We start from the raw sequence: 18,981 nt of genomic DNA on the forward strand, positions 1-18,981 counted from the left end.
TCTAGTCTATGAGGAGCTGTTCAAGAACCACGATGAGAGATTATCAGGACTATGTTTCTCATGTACATGGTAAACCAGGTATGCCCAGATCAAAACTAGCATCAGGTAATCAGTATTAAAAGATTGTTTTGCCCATAAAATGTTGAAAACGGGCATTAGCAAAACTAAGTTATTAATTCAAGTGGAGCTTTTTCACACTTCAACAAAGAACACTGATATGTTTCACTTTGTTTTAATGTGTCAGGCAACCAACAGCCTGCTGGCATTTGAAACCGCTGCTCGAATGCCCATCTGTCTGACTGTCTCCAAGGCAACCAAGTGTAAACGTACAGCAGGAGGCATGCAGGACGAAAAAGAAAGAAGGAGAGGAAACACTGAAGTGGAGGGTGTGTTAAAAAGGATCAAAGGTTTGCTTGTCAAATGTCCACAAACGCTTGGATAAGACGGACGCATGGATTGGACGGAACGGGCTGCGACAAATGAAATTGCAGTAAGTAAAGAATAGTTTATTTTACATTCTTTTGCAAATTAGGATTGTTTGTCTTCTATTTAAAGCTGTTGACAGTCAGCAGGAAGGAGGTGAGGAGCAATAATTAATGTCCAGAGAAGTCTCTAAAGTATCTTTAGAGCTTCCACAAGGCATATTTATTTTAAAAAATGATACTGTTTTTAGTTTGGACACGCCTTATTATTCTTTAATAGTTTTTCTTTATTTTCATGACTATTTACATTGTAGATTCTCACCGAAGGCATCAAAACCATGAATGAACACAAATGAATTTATGTAGTAAACAAGAAAGTGTGAAATAAGCAACATGTTTTATATGTTAGATTCCTCACTTCATGAGGTAGTCACCAGAAAATGGTTTTCACTTCATAAGTGTGCCTTGTCAAGTTTCATTTGTGGAATTTCTTGCCTTCTTAATGAGTTTAGGACCATCAGTTGTGTTGTGCAGAAGTCAGGTTGGTACACAGTTGACAACCCTATTTGACAACTGTTTGAATCCATATTATAGCAAGAAAAGAGAAACCAAAGTCCATCAACACTTTAAGAACTGAAGGTCGGTCGGTCCAAAAAATTGCAAAAACTTTGAATGCATCCCCACATGCAGTCGCAAAAACCATCAAATGCTACAACGAAACTAACTCACATGAGGACCGCCCCAGGAAAGGAAGACCAAGAGTCACCTCTGCTGCTGAGGAGAAGTTCATCCGAGTCACCAGCCTCAGAAATCATAAGTTAACAGCACCTCAGTTTAGGGCTCAGATAAATGCCACACAGAGTTCTAGTAGCAGACACACATCTCTACATCAACTGTTCAGAGGAGAGTGAATCAGGCCAAATAGGTGCTAAGAAACCACAACTAAGGAAAAGCAACAAGCAGAACAGATTTTTTTGGGCGAAGAAACACAAAGAATTGACATTAGATCAGTGGAAATCTGTGTTTTGGTCTGATGAGTCTAAATTTGAGATCTTTGGTTCCTAGAGTCTTAAATACAAAACATGTTTTGACATTTTTTTGTTTACTACATAATTCCATATGTGTTGATTCATAGATTTGATGCCTTCAGTGAGAATCTACAATGTAAATAGTCAGGAAAACAAAGAAAGGTGAGAAGGTGTGCCCAAACCTTTGACTGACAGTGTATGCTCAGGGGCGGAGCTAGACCATTTTCAGGGGTGCTTGAGCACCCCTTAATTTTTTTTAAGCACCCCTAGAATTATTGGGCGTTATTTGTTTATGTTTATAATAAATGCTGAAATAATTATTAACAGTGTTATTCATTTTACCGTTTCAAACCAAATGTAAAATCTGGCAAAGTTCTCCCTAATTTGACCCCCCCCCCCCCCCCCCTTTTGGATAATGGTTTGATCCATTAAGAGAACGCAAGTTCTGCCGCTGCGCTGAATGCTGCTCCCGCCCCTTTGTGCGTGTGATGGATCGGGCAGAGAGATTGACAGGCTAGCCAACAGAGCCAGCAACTGCAGGTGACTGCAACATTTACTTGGTATTTATACCCTAAAGTGAACTCACAAGTTTGTCCATGAAATCTGCATTTATAAGCCTGAGTTGTCTAAACAAGCAATCCAGCTAGCTAGCTTGCCTTCTAGCTAGCGAATTTTACTCGTTTAGCCTCGCAAATCACAAAATGAAGCAAGCAATGCTTATGGCATGCCAAACATGAAGGTGGAAAAAAAGCTATTGTAATTTCACACTGGTGCCATATCATTGTTTTATCAATGTGTTGTTTGTAGGCCGACCGTCACAATGGATATTAGGGCATTTTTTTTCCCAAGAAAACTCCAGCAAAAGCTTCAGGTAAGGTTTGGGGGGCAAAGCACAGAACACGAGCGACGTTACTGCACGTGTTCAAATGTTTATTTTGTGGCGTTAACTCAATTGCCAGCAGACATACTTTGAAAATCAAACTTCAAACGGTCAGCATTTTGAGAAGGACTATTTTGACTGTTTCTTGAACCAACAAATAGTATCTAAGACAGGGGTGTCAAACTCCGTTCCTGGAGGGCCACTATCCTGCATGTTTTAGATGTTTCCCTCTTCCAACACACCTGATTCAAATGATCAGGCTCGTTATCAGGCTTCTGCTGAGCTTGATGATAAGCTGATCATTTGAATCAGGTGTGTTGGAAGAGGGAAACATCTAAAACATGCAGGATAGTGGCCCTCCAGGAACTGAGTTTGACACCCCTGATCTAAGAGAATGACTGAGCTCTGTTATGAATGCAGAAGAGCTGGGTGAGCCGTTGCTTAACATTGGTCAGATGTGCGCCCCCCCCCCCCCCCATCCCATCCCGCGCCCAACCAGGTGCTAAGCACCCGAGAGCTGAAAGTCTAAAACCGCCCCTGTGTATACTATACAGCTGTTCTGTTACTTTTGTCAGTCATTAAACAGGAAGGCATTCAGTTCTCAGTGAGGCATTTCAATTCACAACTCACACACACATTTGGACTGCTGACAAATTCCAAACATTAATTTATACAAACATTCTAATAGTTGCACGTGTCCACATTACAGTATTTATTCAACCTTTATGCTCTGCTTATAAGTGCTAACTAGATAGATGTATATTCCCAGGAGCTACTGCATGCACATATGTACACCGTCATCAGCGGACAAGCTCATTTACTGCGTAATGATGTATATTATGGCCAACTGGAATAATGTGAGACAATATTTCCTACCATGCCCTCTGTGCAGTCTCTGCAGGGAGCAGTAGATCACTAGAGACTGACATCACAGCGCTAATATCACACAAACAATCACACAAACATACAGACTGCCAAAGACAGCGAGCTGAAAGATCACTGCTGTGTTCCTTCCTGTCTTATTTATTTTTTTCCCGTAACAGCAAAAAGAAAAAAAAAACAAGTCTGGTCTGACTCACTGCTCAGACACTGTACTTTTCATTGGCTTCTGTTCACAAAGTTCTGACTGGGAGTCTGTGAACTATGGAGGAGAGGAAGAAGAAAGAGAATGAAGATGAGATGCAGAAAAGGAAGCTGGAGGAGGAAAGAGAAGACATGGTTTTGGTAGAGAGTTGTAAACCACAGATGGAGCTGCAGGCGTCCAACACTGAGGATGACGAGGAAGAAGGAAGCACTGCTCTTATCACAGCGTGCCGTAAGGGCTTTACTGAGGTAATGAATGCATGTGTTTGTGAGAGAGACAAAGAATCTGGCATGTTGATGTCTTCTGTAATTGTGATTTAGCTTTGGTATCCCAGCCATTAGAATATCCAGTATCAGTACACAGTACTCCAGGTGAAGGCTTGTGTCATTTGTGTTGGGTCACATGACACACAGTGTTTTTCCTTTCAATAACAATAACATGAGATCCAGGTGACCTAAATCCTTCTATTTACTCCTCAGCATCCTCTTGGGGAGGCTCATTCAAAACAAGCATGTGACTTCATGAAAACACAGGAGGGACACTCCCACTGTGATTCCCGGGGGAATTACAGAAGTTACTGAATTACAGCTTGTATTTAGCGAAGCTTGATCTTGAGATGCTTTTGAAATTGGACCCATTAACAAGGTGTTTAAAAAAATGAGGGAAAACATGTGTAATAGCACAAAAATGAGAACCAACAGACAGAATTTACGCATTTACAAAGCCTCTTTTTTACCAATCCAAGACACGTCTGGTACAAGTCCACTTAACTTCAACTTAATTGCTGTGTTTTGTTTCTTTCTTTCTTTCCTAACAGGTGGCGCAGCGGCTGCTGAGGACTGGGGCTGATATGACGCTGTGTAACCACAGACAGCAAACAGCGCTTCACGTCAGTTCACCTGAGCTCCAGGGGAAACTGGTGAGGTGGATGTCAAGGCCTCATCTGCCCCTTCAGGCACAGCTGCTGCAGGCTGCCTGGCAGGGAGACCTGCACTCTGTTCAGCACCTGTTGGTAAGCGTTCACCTCACAGACACACACACACACACACACACACACACACACACACACACACACACACACACACACACACACACACACACACACACACACACACACACACACACACACACACACACACACACAAACGCACGTAAGCATTCCCACTCGAGTGGATTTCCCAGATGAGAGAAAACAACAAGAGCAAAAACAATGTTTCCTGTTACAGCTATAGGTGCTTTGTTTATCATCAGTGTTGTATAACTTTGCTGATTTATTGATTAAAATGTAATTTATGAGGAACTCGGAAAGTTCAAACACGCATATGTTGCTCTGTGACTGACCAAATTAAGTATTGCATTTAGAAATTAAATATTTTTTTCAAATGTTTTCATAGCAAATTATTTTAGTCCATTTTGACCCCGAACACACCAGTTTGTTGCCTCAACAACAGTAAAAACAATTCTGAGAAGAATAGATGAATATGGTTTAAGGTACATTACATATCAGAGTACCAACTGTATATATTATGGTTATGGGTGAACAATAAGTTATTTGGCAGATCATTTACATTTTATGAGATGATAAGTTGTATTTGTTGTGTATGTTGATGCATTCACATTCACACAGGTTAAAGTTGGCATACAAACACTAAAGGTAGAAGCACAATATGAAGAGTAAAGATATCGTTTCACAAAAATGAAAAAGAAATGTACAAATTTAATGAGGTTGTTGTTTGGAAAAATTGGACGTGACAATGGATTCCTGAGTTATAATCTGGAGTCTTCAATCTTGTTGTGTCCTTGTGTGACTTTGTGTTACTGGAAATCTGATATTCATCCCCAGGTGTCTTTGTACCAGTGAGTCTAAACCGGCAGTACTACTTGAAAAACAAAAGCAATTAGAGAGCGCAGTTCTCTGCCTAGGCTGACCAGTTTTTATAAGATTTCTGACAGATAAATCCCAATAAGTCTGCAATGGTGGATTTGTAGTAGGATCGCAATCATGTGATCATCAGCAGGCAGCTGACATAGCGTTCACTTGTTGTCATAGTTACAGTGACGCCATGCCGCTATCTTGCAATGATACAGAAATCTTTAGCAATTTTGTGGATCCAGCCTATAAACCGCATCACTGTCAAAATCTTATTATGTGGTCCTCGTGTCATTTCTGACCTTCCCTGAAAATTTCGTCCAAATCCGTATCAGTCTGTTTTGGAGTAATGTTGCGCACAGACAAACAAACAAACGTACGCCGATTGTCGCATAACTCCGTCGCATTCCTTGGTGGAGTAATAATATGTGACTGTGTTTTTCGCTGACAACTGAACGTATTACAGTAGCAGATGATTTTTTGTAGGGGTTTTGAATAATGAATTTACTGCATTTCCTTATCCTTAAATCAAAATGGTGATTTATGGACTTCAAAAGTCAATCGGTTTACAAGCGGCGAAGTCCTCCAACAAAGATCACAAACTCCCCATATCGGACAGAACTGCAGAGCAATCTCAAACACTAGAACCTTGTCTGCAACATACATATACATAAAACCATTTTTTGTACATTATTACTTATTATTACTTAAACGTCTGTGACTCAGGCTTGTATGATGAGTGTTTCTGTGTGTGTTTTGTGTCTCAGACTCAGACCGACAGTGTGGATGTGAATATTCCAAACAGCGACGGTGTGACAGCTGTGATGCTCGCCGTCAGGGACATTGACCTTTTTGAGGGCATAGCGACACAGTTGCCATGGGAGCACAGACCTGTGGAAGTGATGAAGGAACTGCTGGGACTCTCAGCGTAAGAAAGCACATAAACATACTGATGCATAGGGAACTCACACGCACCACTTTTCTGTAGACTCAGAGGAGTGCAGTGTCTTTGACACAATACAGATGACTGAGATCGGAATATCAAAAGGAAATAGGGGTGCAGAGGAAACATGCTTTTCAATATCTGCAGTTCTCCAAGGTTGAAACTTAGGTGTGTTCCATCTGCCTTTAACTTTCAATCAGTGATCTTCAGCCACGAGACCACAACGGCTGCTCTGCTCTCCACTATGCTGCTCACATCAACAGCTGTCTGACAGAGGAGATCATTCATATTCTGGTGGAGGCCCTCAATCACACAGGTACACACACACACGCACACGCGCACACACACACACGCACACACACACACACACGCGCACACACACACACACACACACACACACACACACACACACACACACACACACACACACACACACACACACACACACACACACAGAATATATCGAAGGTTGAGTGGACATGCAAGTTCTGTCGTGTACAGTTTAAAGCTGCTAAATACTTGAAAGCAGTCACGCATTTTGAACATGACCTCAATACAACAACTTTTTAACCTTTAGCTTTTAGTTCAGTGTCACCTCTCCCATCATCATTTTACACAAATCACAAATCAAGCTCAGACTAACTGGATGTACAGGACTTCTAGAAATCCAACTATGAGACAATAGAAGTAGAAGAAGGACCCAGATCTTATACTTAATCAGATGAGTAATGCCAAAATGTAAAAACAAACAAACTTGTGAACAAGTAGAAATCATGGATTTAAATCTTCACTTAAGTACAATTATAAAGGTATTAGCACTAAAGTACACATTGTGTAGAATGGCATGTTTTAGAATCAAAGTATTATAATTATTGATGCATTATTGCATTATTTGCTTTAATATTGAAACTAGTGTAAATGCAATTAGTTCAACTTCATATAGTTTACCTGCTGGCTAGGTTAGAATTTACATCATAATTTCTTTACTTACTTGACTTTGTAAAGTAACCAGTATCTACACTCTCTGACAAGTACATTTTTTTGCCTCTAACTTGCAGTGGAGTAGAAGTTTTAAGTAGAAGAAAATGGACATACACACACAAAGCACAAGCATCCCAAGATTGTACTGCTGTGCAGTCCTTCAGTAAATAGCTATTTTCCACACCTTGCAGACAGATAGTCAGCAATTAGTTTTGTACACAGTGGAGAATTCACTGCTAAAGATCCATTTCTCTCAAGAGTTGGTACATACCAAGAACAGTGAAAAAACATTAAAAGTGAATGAATGCTGCTGTTGTTTCAAGTCAGATGTGTGTATTTGTTGGTTTAATAAGGTGATAAAATGTCAGTGTTGTATTCACAGCTTTGTATTCACAGAAATGTCTCTTAATTGGCTTGAAAACTGTGGGATAATTCTGCATTTCAACCAAACATGTGACCTGCTTTGGTAAAGCAGAGATTATTGAGTTATGTTGCTCTCAGAATAATTATAATCTGATTAGATTTTGCTGTTATGAAAAGTTTTTCTGTTGATCCTGTCCACAAACTCTGCAGTCTAGTGTTTTTAAATGCTGTTTTCTTCAGAGTCCCATTCAAAATATATAACCTGAAAATAAAACTATTCTAAGTAACTATCAAATTAGTCTCCCTGTTCATTCGTTTCTGTATTAATGCCTGCAAATGAACTGAAGGTAAGATTAAATGGATGCCCAGTCACTCACTTCCTTGTGTTATTGGTTTTCCGTTGGTTACTGGTTAATTCATCAGTTACTTATTAAACTGTGTGTTTACTGTGAAGCACACATGTGGCATATGTGTAAAAACTAAATACATTCTCCTATTAAAGACTGCATGTAAGCACACACACTTTATTATTTTCTGTTTCACATACACATAAATGGCATACCAGGTTCTTTCATAATCCTGTTTTTTCAGAGTGAATCCTCTGCAGTTAAAGTTAAAGCTTGCACTTCCGTGGGAAGGCATAAGAAAGGCTTGCTTGTGTTTATGTGAGGGCCACTCTGCTAAGAGCCTTCATGAGTGCATGGGTCAAGGATGGTGACACAGACAGGAGGCAGACAGGATGGATAAACAGACATAAAAAACAGATGAAGGTAAAAAGAGGTTTTTTTTTAGACTTTTCTGCTGCCTCTAATCCCCCACCTTGTGTAAACAGCACACTGAGCACAGGGTGCAGGGGTGTGGACCTAAGTGTGGATTTGGAAGGTTTCTGCTGGGAGAAAACAGATCGATTTTTCTTTCTGTACTTGAAAGGCTACATTTTTGTCTGATTTTGTGTAGATGCTGTCCCTGTGTCACCCTTGGTCCATGACAAACACTCATGCCAGGATCTGGACTCAGAGTTTGGAGATTCAGACATAGAGGTGGACATTGAGAGCCTTTATCCTCATCAGTCGACAGCAGCCTCTCCCATGCTGACACCGAGCCATCAGCACCACTTTGTTCTGTACAGCCACGATGGGGTAAGTGATAAAGGCCAAACCACTTTAGAAGAAATACTGAGAAATGTCACCTTTTTATCCAGATGTCAGGGCTCCCATCACTCTTTTTCTGAGCTTTGAGAGGAAATTTGGTGACTGATTCAATTCTCCGGATTTTTAGGGAAACAGCACACTAGATACAAACAACAACCAAACCCCTTATGAGTCATAACTGAAAAATTGAAGTGCAGTTCAAGAAACATCCAGTTAGTTCCTCTTGTGTGTTTTAAATGGTTTCACCCACAGTTTGACCTGCATAGTCTCTGTGACTGCAGAGCGGTCTGTGAGGTTCACTCTTAGCTGCAATGTGGCCGTTGCTCTCAAACAGCCACAATGAACAAACACACAGGCAATGAGTGTTGACCCAGAAGACAAATACGTGCATCAGTAATTGGCTGTGTGTGTGTGTAGCTGACACTTTGCTGTCATACTATCGTATCGTGGACGTCCTTATAGAGGGAGTCGACATACAGGCAGCTGGTTATCTGGAGGGGAAGAGCAGGTGGTTTGCGGAGAAAAGCTACAGCGTCCGTCTGACACACTTAGTTGTAATAAGTCTGTGCTGTACATTTTACCATGCTAAATAGAACACTTTTTACAGAAGGTTTTCTAATATAATAGCTATTATAGAGGCTGACCCCCAACTCTGAAAGTACCACCAATAATGCTCCAGTCACTTGTAAACATTATCAGTGGCATCTAACAATTTTGAAATCAAACGTGTGCTTTTGTGGTTTGTTAGCACTTGTAGTTTTTCTTGTAATCTCTGCTTGCTCAGTAGTAAGCTTTGCAAAATCATTTACTGTTTCATTAAATGAGAAAACAATAATTTAAAATATTCATGGCTGTAGTCTCTCAATCTTAAGTAGAGACTACAGGCATAAGCATCTTTATATTTCATGTGCTGGTCAGTTTGCTGATGATGATGATGGCTTGCTGTGTCCCTCTGACGTCTTCTTTTGGACAAGTGGAATCAAAATGTCTAGCCTACATACAGTATTTAGGTATTTAATTGTCTATTTGACATTTATACAAATTTCTGCATACACAATGAAATAATGTTCATTTGTGTATTTAAACATTTTTTTATATTTTTTATTTTTGGTAATTGTAAAACAAGCATTACAAATGTATGGAAATAACCTTTGCATTTCCTCAAAGGCTTTTTAAAAATGTGTTTCTCCTCAGACTTCATGCCGAAAATTGCCTCTTTACTCCAACTTGAACATTTAGCTTTATTTTACTTAGTTCTTAAATTTGAAAGATATGATAGTTAAACTCAGGCACACTCCATCTTTTTTAGGACTGGAACATGTCATTGATGAGTTACCTCACCTTTATTCTTTTCAGGAAGTACTGGAGCCTCCACCGTGTCCTCCTCTATCTGACCATCACAAAGCTCTCAGCCAAGGTAGAGTCTCTTCTGAAGACTATAGGGGTTCTAGTGGTGTGGACTTGGAGCTATTGAAGCCATTTTCTCTTTTTAAATGGTTACAAACATTTATGTCATCAGTCTTAAAAGCTTAAGGTGTTACAGATAAATTTAACAAATACAAACCAGCACTAATATGCTAGCCAGTGTTTTGGGGATGTGCAGTGTGTGTCTTGGCTGTCAGCTAACTAACTGACATTGACAAAGAAGGATAATGGTCAACATCCCAAATAGGCCGAGAGATCAAATCCCCTGTACAGAGAAGGGAGGGCTGAGGGAGGCGTGACTGGATGGGAGGGGTCTCCAACACAATACAACCTCTCAGCTGAGAAACCTGCCTTCACCTCAGCCTCAACAGCATGGTTTAGACACACAGAGAGGAACAGGGGATGTTAGAGAGGATGGCAGAAACCCCTCTGTTTGACTGGAGAATGATGGCGTAGAAAATAATTACAAATAAAAGTGTATCGATTAGAGTCTTAACCAAAAGTGGAGGGAAAAAATATTTTAAAGTTGCCTCAATATGGGAGCAGAGTGGACTAACAGGCTTAGAAGCAGGTAATGCCAGTTGTTTCCTCTATAATGAGCATTAATATGTTGAATGTGAATGTTGTGCTGTTCTATATGTTGCATAGTTGATGTGGAAGATAGTTCATGAAAGTTTTACTGACCGGAAAACTTTAAAGTTGCGTAATCATCAAAACTTAGTGCCATTGAGTGGCTTTGAAATCTAAAAAAGATCATATTCATCGCAAGGTAAGAATTTTTTGATAAACATTGTTTAGCTTTTTTAGTGACCTACTTTCTATACTAGTGATAAATAAACAACATTGTCTGGCTTCTGCCAAGGCAGAATTATGGAATGCAATTTAATGTACAATAATGTTCAAAAGTTTGGGGTCACTTAAAAATGTCCTTATTTTTTAGGGAAAAGCAGGTTTTTTTTCAATGAAGATAACATTAAATGAATCAGAAATACAGTCTAGACATTGTCAATGTGGTAAATGACTATTCCAGCTGGAAACGACTGATTTTTAATGGAATATCTACATATGGGTACAGAGGAACATTTCCAGCAACCATCGCTCCTTTGTTCTAATGCTACATTGTGTTAGCTAATGGTGGTGAAAGGCTAACTGATGATTAGAAAACCCTTGTGCAGTTATGCTAGCACATGAATAAAAGTGTGAGTTTTCATGGAAAACATTAAACTGTGACCCCAAATTTTTTGTACGGTAGTATACACGACTTTTAAGTGTGTAACAGTGTGTGTTTGTGTGTTTCTTGAGCAGATAAGGGGATCCCCCACTGTTTCCAAAATGCCATGGAAACACTGAGAGACATCAAGCAAGCCTATCAGAACACAGGGAGGGGGAACAGGTGGGCACGGTGAAATCTCACAGTCTCTTTCTCTGTCACATACACACACAACATACACACATTCTCTCTTGCAATGTGTATAAAATACAGAGAAAATCATTGAGAAGCTGATGGCACTGAGCTGACAGCACTGACAGTGTTGACTGCTGGACCCAAATCTGTTCTTCTGTAACCACAAACAGTTGCTTACACACAAACATTTAATGTGTGTACAGTCAACACAAACACACAGTCTCTTGTACACGCAGTGGTCTGGTTAACACATGCATCTTACTTCTACACCCACAGTAGAATAGTGTCCTATCTGGTTACACTCACAGACCTGTATGCAGGCACCTGTCACCGTGTCCAGAGGACAACCTGTTCTACCCAAACAGGTTCCAGACACACACACAGGGGGAGAGAGGGTCTCGGTGAATCAGCCCATTGTCTGATATGAGCAGCTCTCACCACCGAGTCAAGTCCAAACTCTCCAAGGAGAATAAAGGTCTTTGAGCTGCTCTCTAATTTCATAGCATCAGCTTCCAGAATTAGGGAAAGATGTGAGACTTTTTTTGTACTCAGCACAGGGAGACAAGATTCCAAGGCATCTGTAATTGTCCTCAATTATTATTGTTGATGAGAATTTCTCACCTTTGCTCCAACAAACTCCCTTAAGTACTCACATACATACTCTCTCTACATTGACTATATCCCTCTGTTTTCCTCTCCTCTCTTCAGCAGAGGTATGTCTCTGCCCAGTTTGAGCAACAGCAGCAGACTCTGGGGTCATGGAGATGCTGCTCCGACACCTGGCTTGTTAAACACCAGGACGTCCTGCCAGCCGGTGCCTCCCACACACAGGTACGTGCACTTATTTGACTCCAGTAGCTAAAAATGGTTCTAGCAGAAAACATCACATCACCCCAACCTTGATTTCTCTCCATTGGCTCCCCGTTTACTTTAAAATTGATTCTCGACTGGGTCCGGATCCAAGTTATACAGCATAAATGTTGACCCCATGTGAGGCAGCTCACAGCCTCAGATCCTCAGCTGAAGCCATTCTGGCCACTCCTAAGTTGAGCGTTAGATCTAAAGGTACTTGACCAATCAAATGCAGATAGCTGGTTTGGTACCCTGCTTGTTACCATCACCTTAAAGAGAGTGGAGAGGTGATGGGATAGAACGTAAACATTAAATAAATATACTAACAGAAGGATCTTTTTTTGTCAATTAGGTCTTTAATAAAGTAAAATAACAACACATATGTTTCTGAGTACTTTTAAACAACATATTATGGACCTAAGCCAAAGTTTCAAGCTAATATTTGTCATTTTTGGTTACACTTTTAGTCCTTCTTTAGAATGGCTCTCGGTCTCACTTATTACACAAGTGATGAAGGCAAATGTGTAAAGAAACTCTTAATTTAAAAGGAATTTTTTGAGCTAAAAATGTTTGATGAACAATGTTAAAAACTATTTTTTTCTCATATCTGTAACACTGAAAAAAAGAGGAAAAAACTTCAGACTGATTTTGATTTGTCCCTGACAGACACAGAACCAGAAGTATGGTTGCTGCCTCTCCATCCTCTCACAGTCTGCTGTCTGTGGAGCCCAGCCAGCTCAGCCAATCAGCCCCCAGCGTCATGGAACCACTGCTGTGTCCAAACACGGTGATGCAGGCCAGAGCACACATCCAGAGCCGTATGTACATGTACAACTCTCTGCTGGTGATACCTGATGGTGGCTGTCATTTCAATTTTGTAATGTCTTCCTGTTTGCAGGACTGGCTTCTCAGAATACCATAAATGAACAAAAGGTGAGTTTCAACAAAAAAAACTCCCCATATCAGCTTTCCTATTTTTTTTAGATTTACATTCATTTTTCTTTTCACCCATATAGCAGTAGCCTGTCTGTCTCCCCAGTCAAACCCCCCGAATTATGGGCTTCCTGCTGTTTTCACAGGGTTTCTTACCAGTTCTGCGAACTCCCAAGCTCCTGGCACCCCTGGATGGTCGACCCAGAGCCACCACAGTACTAAAGCAACGTGTTCCCCTGAAGCCCATCAGTCAGAGCCCCCTCTGCTCCAGGACCCGGCTGAGGAGAGAGAGGCTGTCCTGGGGCAGCGGCCCTCCAACCACCAAGGCTGGCAGTGAAGAAAGTGGGTCCAGCGGCAGCAGCAGCAGCCAGAGTTCCATCGACCTGGAGGATGAGGATGATGACAGAGATACACATGAGAGACATTACGAAGACAGAAATCTGAATTTGTTTGGAAACAGATTGTTGCACCATTCGAAGGATGTAAACTCCTCTGAAGCTGATCTGGTTGGGGAGACAAGGCTGCATTTCAAAGCTGAGCCAAGGATGAGTCATGTTCCACTGAGCCACAGGTCAGCACATAACCTGGAGGGAGCCCTCATCCAACATACAAGTGGTCCTCTCAGCACTGAAAAAGCTATGAACTCCCACTGTGAAGGCAAAATAACCAATATGAATAATACAAAAGAGTCTGTTCACAATGAGGCCTCAAAAACCCATAACTGTGCCCACAAAGGAGAGTGTGTGAATAATGAAGTACCTATCATGACAGAGAACAATGTGGACTACACAGCAGAGTCTGAGTCTGAGATGAGCCACAGAATTATATTTACTGTGACTGATGACCAAGATGATGCCACTGTGAGCTCTGAGCAGCATCTAAAACAGAATAAGAGGGATTTTTGTGATGAAAAAACTCAGTTTGACAAACCTATTGATTGTAGTACAGTGGATGCAAAGTTAAAAACCAGAGCTGCTGTGGGGAAAACTCAGTTGATTCCTGCAGCTGTAACTCTAAATCTGTCCGATGTGGATACCAAAAGAGACGAGAAAATGTTTAAAGCCTCAAAGCCTGGCCCGAACAAGGAGAAGCGAACCAGCATGAACTGTGACCTGAGAGCAAATAATCAAACTAACCAGTCCTTTAACATACAAGCAAATAAAGATCGAAGCACCCCCTGCTGGAACAAGTCCAAAAGCAACCTCAGGTACGCCTCAGTTTCCACTCAAGTCAAAGATAAAACCAGGAAAAGCCCCGAGCTAGCTGTTAGCAGAGACGCCACTGTAACTAAAGTCAAATCAAAGATTAAATCTGTTAAAGGCGCTCACTGTAACACCAGCACACCATCACCACGAAAGAAGCTGATTGATCATCCACAGTGCAAAAGAACAAATCCTGAAAAGTTAAGCAGCAAGAGAGCTCAACAGCACATACCAGTGAGGGAGCTGAGAAGTGCCCAGCAGCTGAAGAAATCCTGTGTAGGCGGGAAAACACCAAGATCTAAATCTGCTGTGGACTTAATCACCTACAAAGACATGTTTCAGCAGATACAGAGTGGGAACGAAGGCCCAGCCATCTATGAGATGTTTGCTGGTCCCATCTACGACAACCTCCGAGTTTCCAGCTCCTGTGAGAAAGTGGAGAGACCAGTGCAGTTTTCTCCATCAAAGAAGACAAACCAGAACCATAAAGTCAAACACAGGTCACTGAAACCAGGACAGAGTAAGCTGAGGAGAAGCCCAGGGGAGGCGATGGTGGTTTCAGCTAAAAGCAAAGCAAAGTCTGTGTCGTCCAGGATGAAACCTCACCTCACACCGGTGTCAAACAAGGACACCTTCCAAACAGAGAATACTCCTAAACTAGAGGCTGAATTAGCTCTTCCAAAGGATGTGGACATCTGTCATACCAGTGCTGAAGACAAGGATGAGGGTCACATGTTGTCTACCATAGAGGAGGCTCTGTCTAGATACGAGTCTGAAACATTAATTTGTGATGGCAAAACTCTGACTACACCAACGGCTTCTCCCCACGCTAAAGATTATAGCAACATGAATAAACAAGAAACAACTGTAAATTCATCAACAGGAAACCAACCAGTTCCTGAGCCCGTCTCATCTCAAAGCCCTCAACACCCAAAGATCAACACGTGGACGTCTTCTAGCAGCAGCGGCCACGCCTTTATGTCACCAGTTTACCAGAAGTTTCTGGAGGAGGCGGGGGACGGGCCGCTTACAGATGAACTGCTGCAGTGTCTGGCAGAGGAGCTGATCTCATTGGATGAGAGGGATGTATCTGTAGGCCCACTTCCTGATCACCTGGAACACAGCGGAAAGGAGTCCAGCAATGAAGATGATGCTGAGTCCAGATTAAATGCGTTTCCTGAGGTAAACTTTTGGAGGTGAAGATTAGTGTCATTGTCACAGTGTAATATGTCATAATTACTTTAGCAACTGCACATTTTTAGACCATAAAAAACTCATTAAGAGGAGAAAGAGGTCTAAAGCAGGAAGGGCAATTTTTGTTCTATTTAGAAGTCAAGCAGTTTGACTTTTTGTCTCATTTACTTTAACTTTTTTTAAATGCGCCTTAACAGTAAAGTTAATAATTCATTATATTTTGCTGATTGTAAGTGGGTGAGAGATGAGCCCATTACACAAAGCAACAATGGGCATCCACAAATTGCTCACAATTCACAACCTCTCCACTTTGCATACCCACATATACTGAGTTTTTTACAAATCATCATTTTAGAAGTTATTTTTTTAAAAAACTAAGTGACTTAAAATAATTGCTTGTGGATGTAAAGCACAGACATAAAGAAAACTGTCTTCCAAAATACACGTATTGGTGTTAACAGTGGCTAAAAGTACTTGATTTAAAGCTAAGGAGCTAAAGACACGTAAAAAAAACAACAACAACTGTGAGGCTATGGTGGCAGTGACAGTTACAAATGGTAATTGTTTAGAGACTGTCACTGGTATGCTGCAGTTTCAAGGTGAAAGTACTCAGCCATGGTGTTGATGCCTGCTTAATTTTGCTTATGATGTGTCTTCCAGCAAATAAAAACACCATATGGGCATGTTAACAAGACAAAATATGTGATTTTCACTGGAGGGGGTGTTTGAAAAGGGACTCGCCTGATTTCATGTGACAGTCTGTCTACAAGTTTATACTACTGCATATGTAGGAGGAAAATTTATGAATGTGTAAGAGCTGTGACGATTTACCTCAAGTTACTTAATGAGTTAACATTAACTTGGGCTGAGGACAGCTTTTGAAAATGGATTTAGATATATATATTTTTTTTCGTTATGTCAAATTAAATGATCTTCAAATGCCTCAAAACGCTTCATCAGCTGATAAGTCAGTCCAGTCTGCATGGCAACTCATTCGTCTCAGTTACTTTAAGCACAGTTAATTTGCTAATTATCATTCTGTGTGTATGTTTGCAGGTTGTTCCAGGGGACAGCTGTGCTCTACTTGGCTCTGGATTGGTTGTAGATGGCACCATCACATGGACAAAGGGTGAAGTACTCGGCCGAGGCGCCTATGGAACAGTAAGTATGCTAATGTTTTAAAATGCTGACAAAACACTGAAGCAGAGGAAATGATGTTGTTTGCTGTTAAGAGTTATCAACTTCTGCCATTGTAAGTTCATTTATGCTCTGTGGGTCTTTCAACAATGACAATTTACCCTCTTTGCATTATTCTTAACATAGTGATCTGCTCATACAACCATGCAATGCAGATTAATCCTATATAGATATCCAAATCATCTACAACTGAAGGTGTAGATGTTCAGCCAGCTCTGGTTAACACTGCTCTCTTACCAGGTGTACTGTGGCCTGACCAGTCAGGGCAAGCTGATCGCCGTGAAGCAGGTGAGCCTGGATTCCTCTGACCCCGATGCTGCAAAGAAGGAGTACAGTCGTCTGCAGGGGGAGGTGGAGCTGCTTAAAACTCTTAGTCACATCAACATTGTAGGCTTCCTGGGGACCTCACTTCATCAGCACGTGGTTTCGATCTTCATGGAGTACATCCCAGGAGGATCCATCGCCAGTATCCTTCACAGGTTAGCTGTAAATCATTTGTCTGCTCAGCACGATGTCTCTATTAACGCATAGAACTTTTATCATCTGTGACAAACTGCAAGTGTCTTTAAAACACAATGTTCTCTACTGCCCTTAGATTTGGTCCGCTGCCAGAGCGAGTCCTGGCTCTATACACCCATCAGATCCTGAAGGGGGTGGCCTACCTTCACCTGAACAGGGTGATTCATCGGGACTTGAAGGGAAACAACGTCATGCTGATGCCGACTGGTGTCATCAAGCTCATAGACTTTGGTTGTGCACGACGTCTGAGCTGCTTAAACTACACGGCTTCCAACAGTGGAGACCTGCTCAAGTCTGTCCATGGCACACCGTACTGGATGGCACCAGAGGTAAATATGAGTCCATCCAGGCGGTCCTGTGTTTTTTAAGTTTCACAAGCTCAATGATCTTCCAGTTCTGTCTTTAACCTTGTCTGACTGCTCTTTCGTCTTTTCCACACCATAGGTTATCAATGAGACAGGATATGGCAGGAAGTCAGACATATGGAGTGTGGGTTGCACAGTGTTTGAAATGGCAACAGGGAAACCACCACTGGCACACATGGACAAGATGGCTGCCCTGTTTTACATCGGGGCTCAGAGAGGGTTGATGCCCTCCTTACCGGACAGCTTTTCAGATAACGCCAAGGATTTCGTAAATAACTGCTTGACAAGGTGAGATCGGTTGTCCTCTTTTCAGCACAAACATAAGTTTCTTTTTTTTTAAGGCATAGCAACTTTCATAACCTTACTGAAAAATAACCAGTTTACGTATTTATATATTTTATTCATAGGCATGTTAATGTTCCTAATTTTCTTTCATTTTCTCTTAACCTCAGTGACCAGGGACTACGTCCATCAGCTGAACAGCTGCTAAAGCATTCATTCATCCCCAAAAATGAGACTAACATGAGCTCTTGGGAAATGCAGAAGAACTGCTGTGGTCACCCACTGGGACGGTGTGGTTGAGCCCGGAGTAAAAATGTTTAAGAAGACATTAGCTGATTTTATTTATACTGGTGACTCAAAACACACCCAGTAAGCTTCTGCTACTCAAGAAAGGTTTAACACCTATCAACAGTAATGCAGTAATAGTGGCAGTGTTAGGATGGAAGTTTCAAAGACAAAGCACTTTTATACATTTCACTTGGTACAATAATAGAACCTATAAAATGTGAATGAATAGACGCTCGATGTTTGCTACATATTTGGATATTTTCTATAGCAATCTTATGAATGTGCCAATTCTATACCTTCATTTTAAACCCTTAAAGTGCAACTAGAGGCTTCTTGTGCTGCATGATCAATTTAGGTTTGAATAAAATCTATACTGCAGTATAACGATGAATCATGCAAAGTGAACTATTTGTTAGCTTTTCATTTGAATCAGTATGGAATCTGATTAAAATCTGTGCTCAAACAACACAGCACAGGCAAGTTTTCCTTATATGCTATTGCATAGGCATTTCTTTATACTCAATGTTACAAGCAGCACAAAAAGTCTGACAACATGGATCAACATCACTGTGTGTAATAAAATGACAAACAACCAGG

General features: G+C 41.1%; 1 protein-coding gene across 1 annotated transcript; it reads left to right on the forward strand.

Annotated features, from left to right (window-relative positions):
- Positions 1-315: 315 nt before the first annotated feature.
- On the forward strand, positions 316-18,979 carry map3k19 (mitogen-activated protein kinase kinase kinase 19). The gene is made up of 17 exons (XM_022215956.2): positions 316-490; positions 3,451-3,662; positions 4,232-4,426; positions 6,052-6,212; positions 6,428-6,543; positions 8,529-8,710; positions 10,079-10,139; positions 11,453-11,540; positions 12,261-12,383; positions 13,071-13,222; positions 13,303-13,337; positions 13,484-15,721; positions 16,790-16,894; positions 17,171-17,409; positions 17,526-17,778; positions 17,894-18,102; positions 18,267-18,979. The coding sequence occupies exons 2-17, from the start codon at positions 3,474-3,476 to the stop codon at positions 18,394-18,396; spliced, it is 4,476 nt and encodes a 1,491-aa protein (XP_022071648.2). The 5' UTR covers positions 316-490; positions 3,451-3,473; the 3' UTR covers positions 18,397-18,979.
- Positions 18,980-18,981: the final 2 nt, after the last annotated feature.

This window comes from Acanthochromis polyacanthus, chromosome 14 (assembly GCF_021347895.1).
Source record: "Acanthochromis polyacanthus isolate Apoly-LR-REF ecotype Palm Island chromosome 14, KAUST_Apoly_ChrSc, whole genome shotgun sequence".
NCBI classification, from domain to species: Eukaryota; Metazoa; Chordata; class Actinopteri; family Pomacentridae; genus Acanthochromis; species Acanthochromis polyacanthus.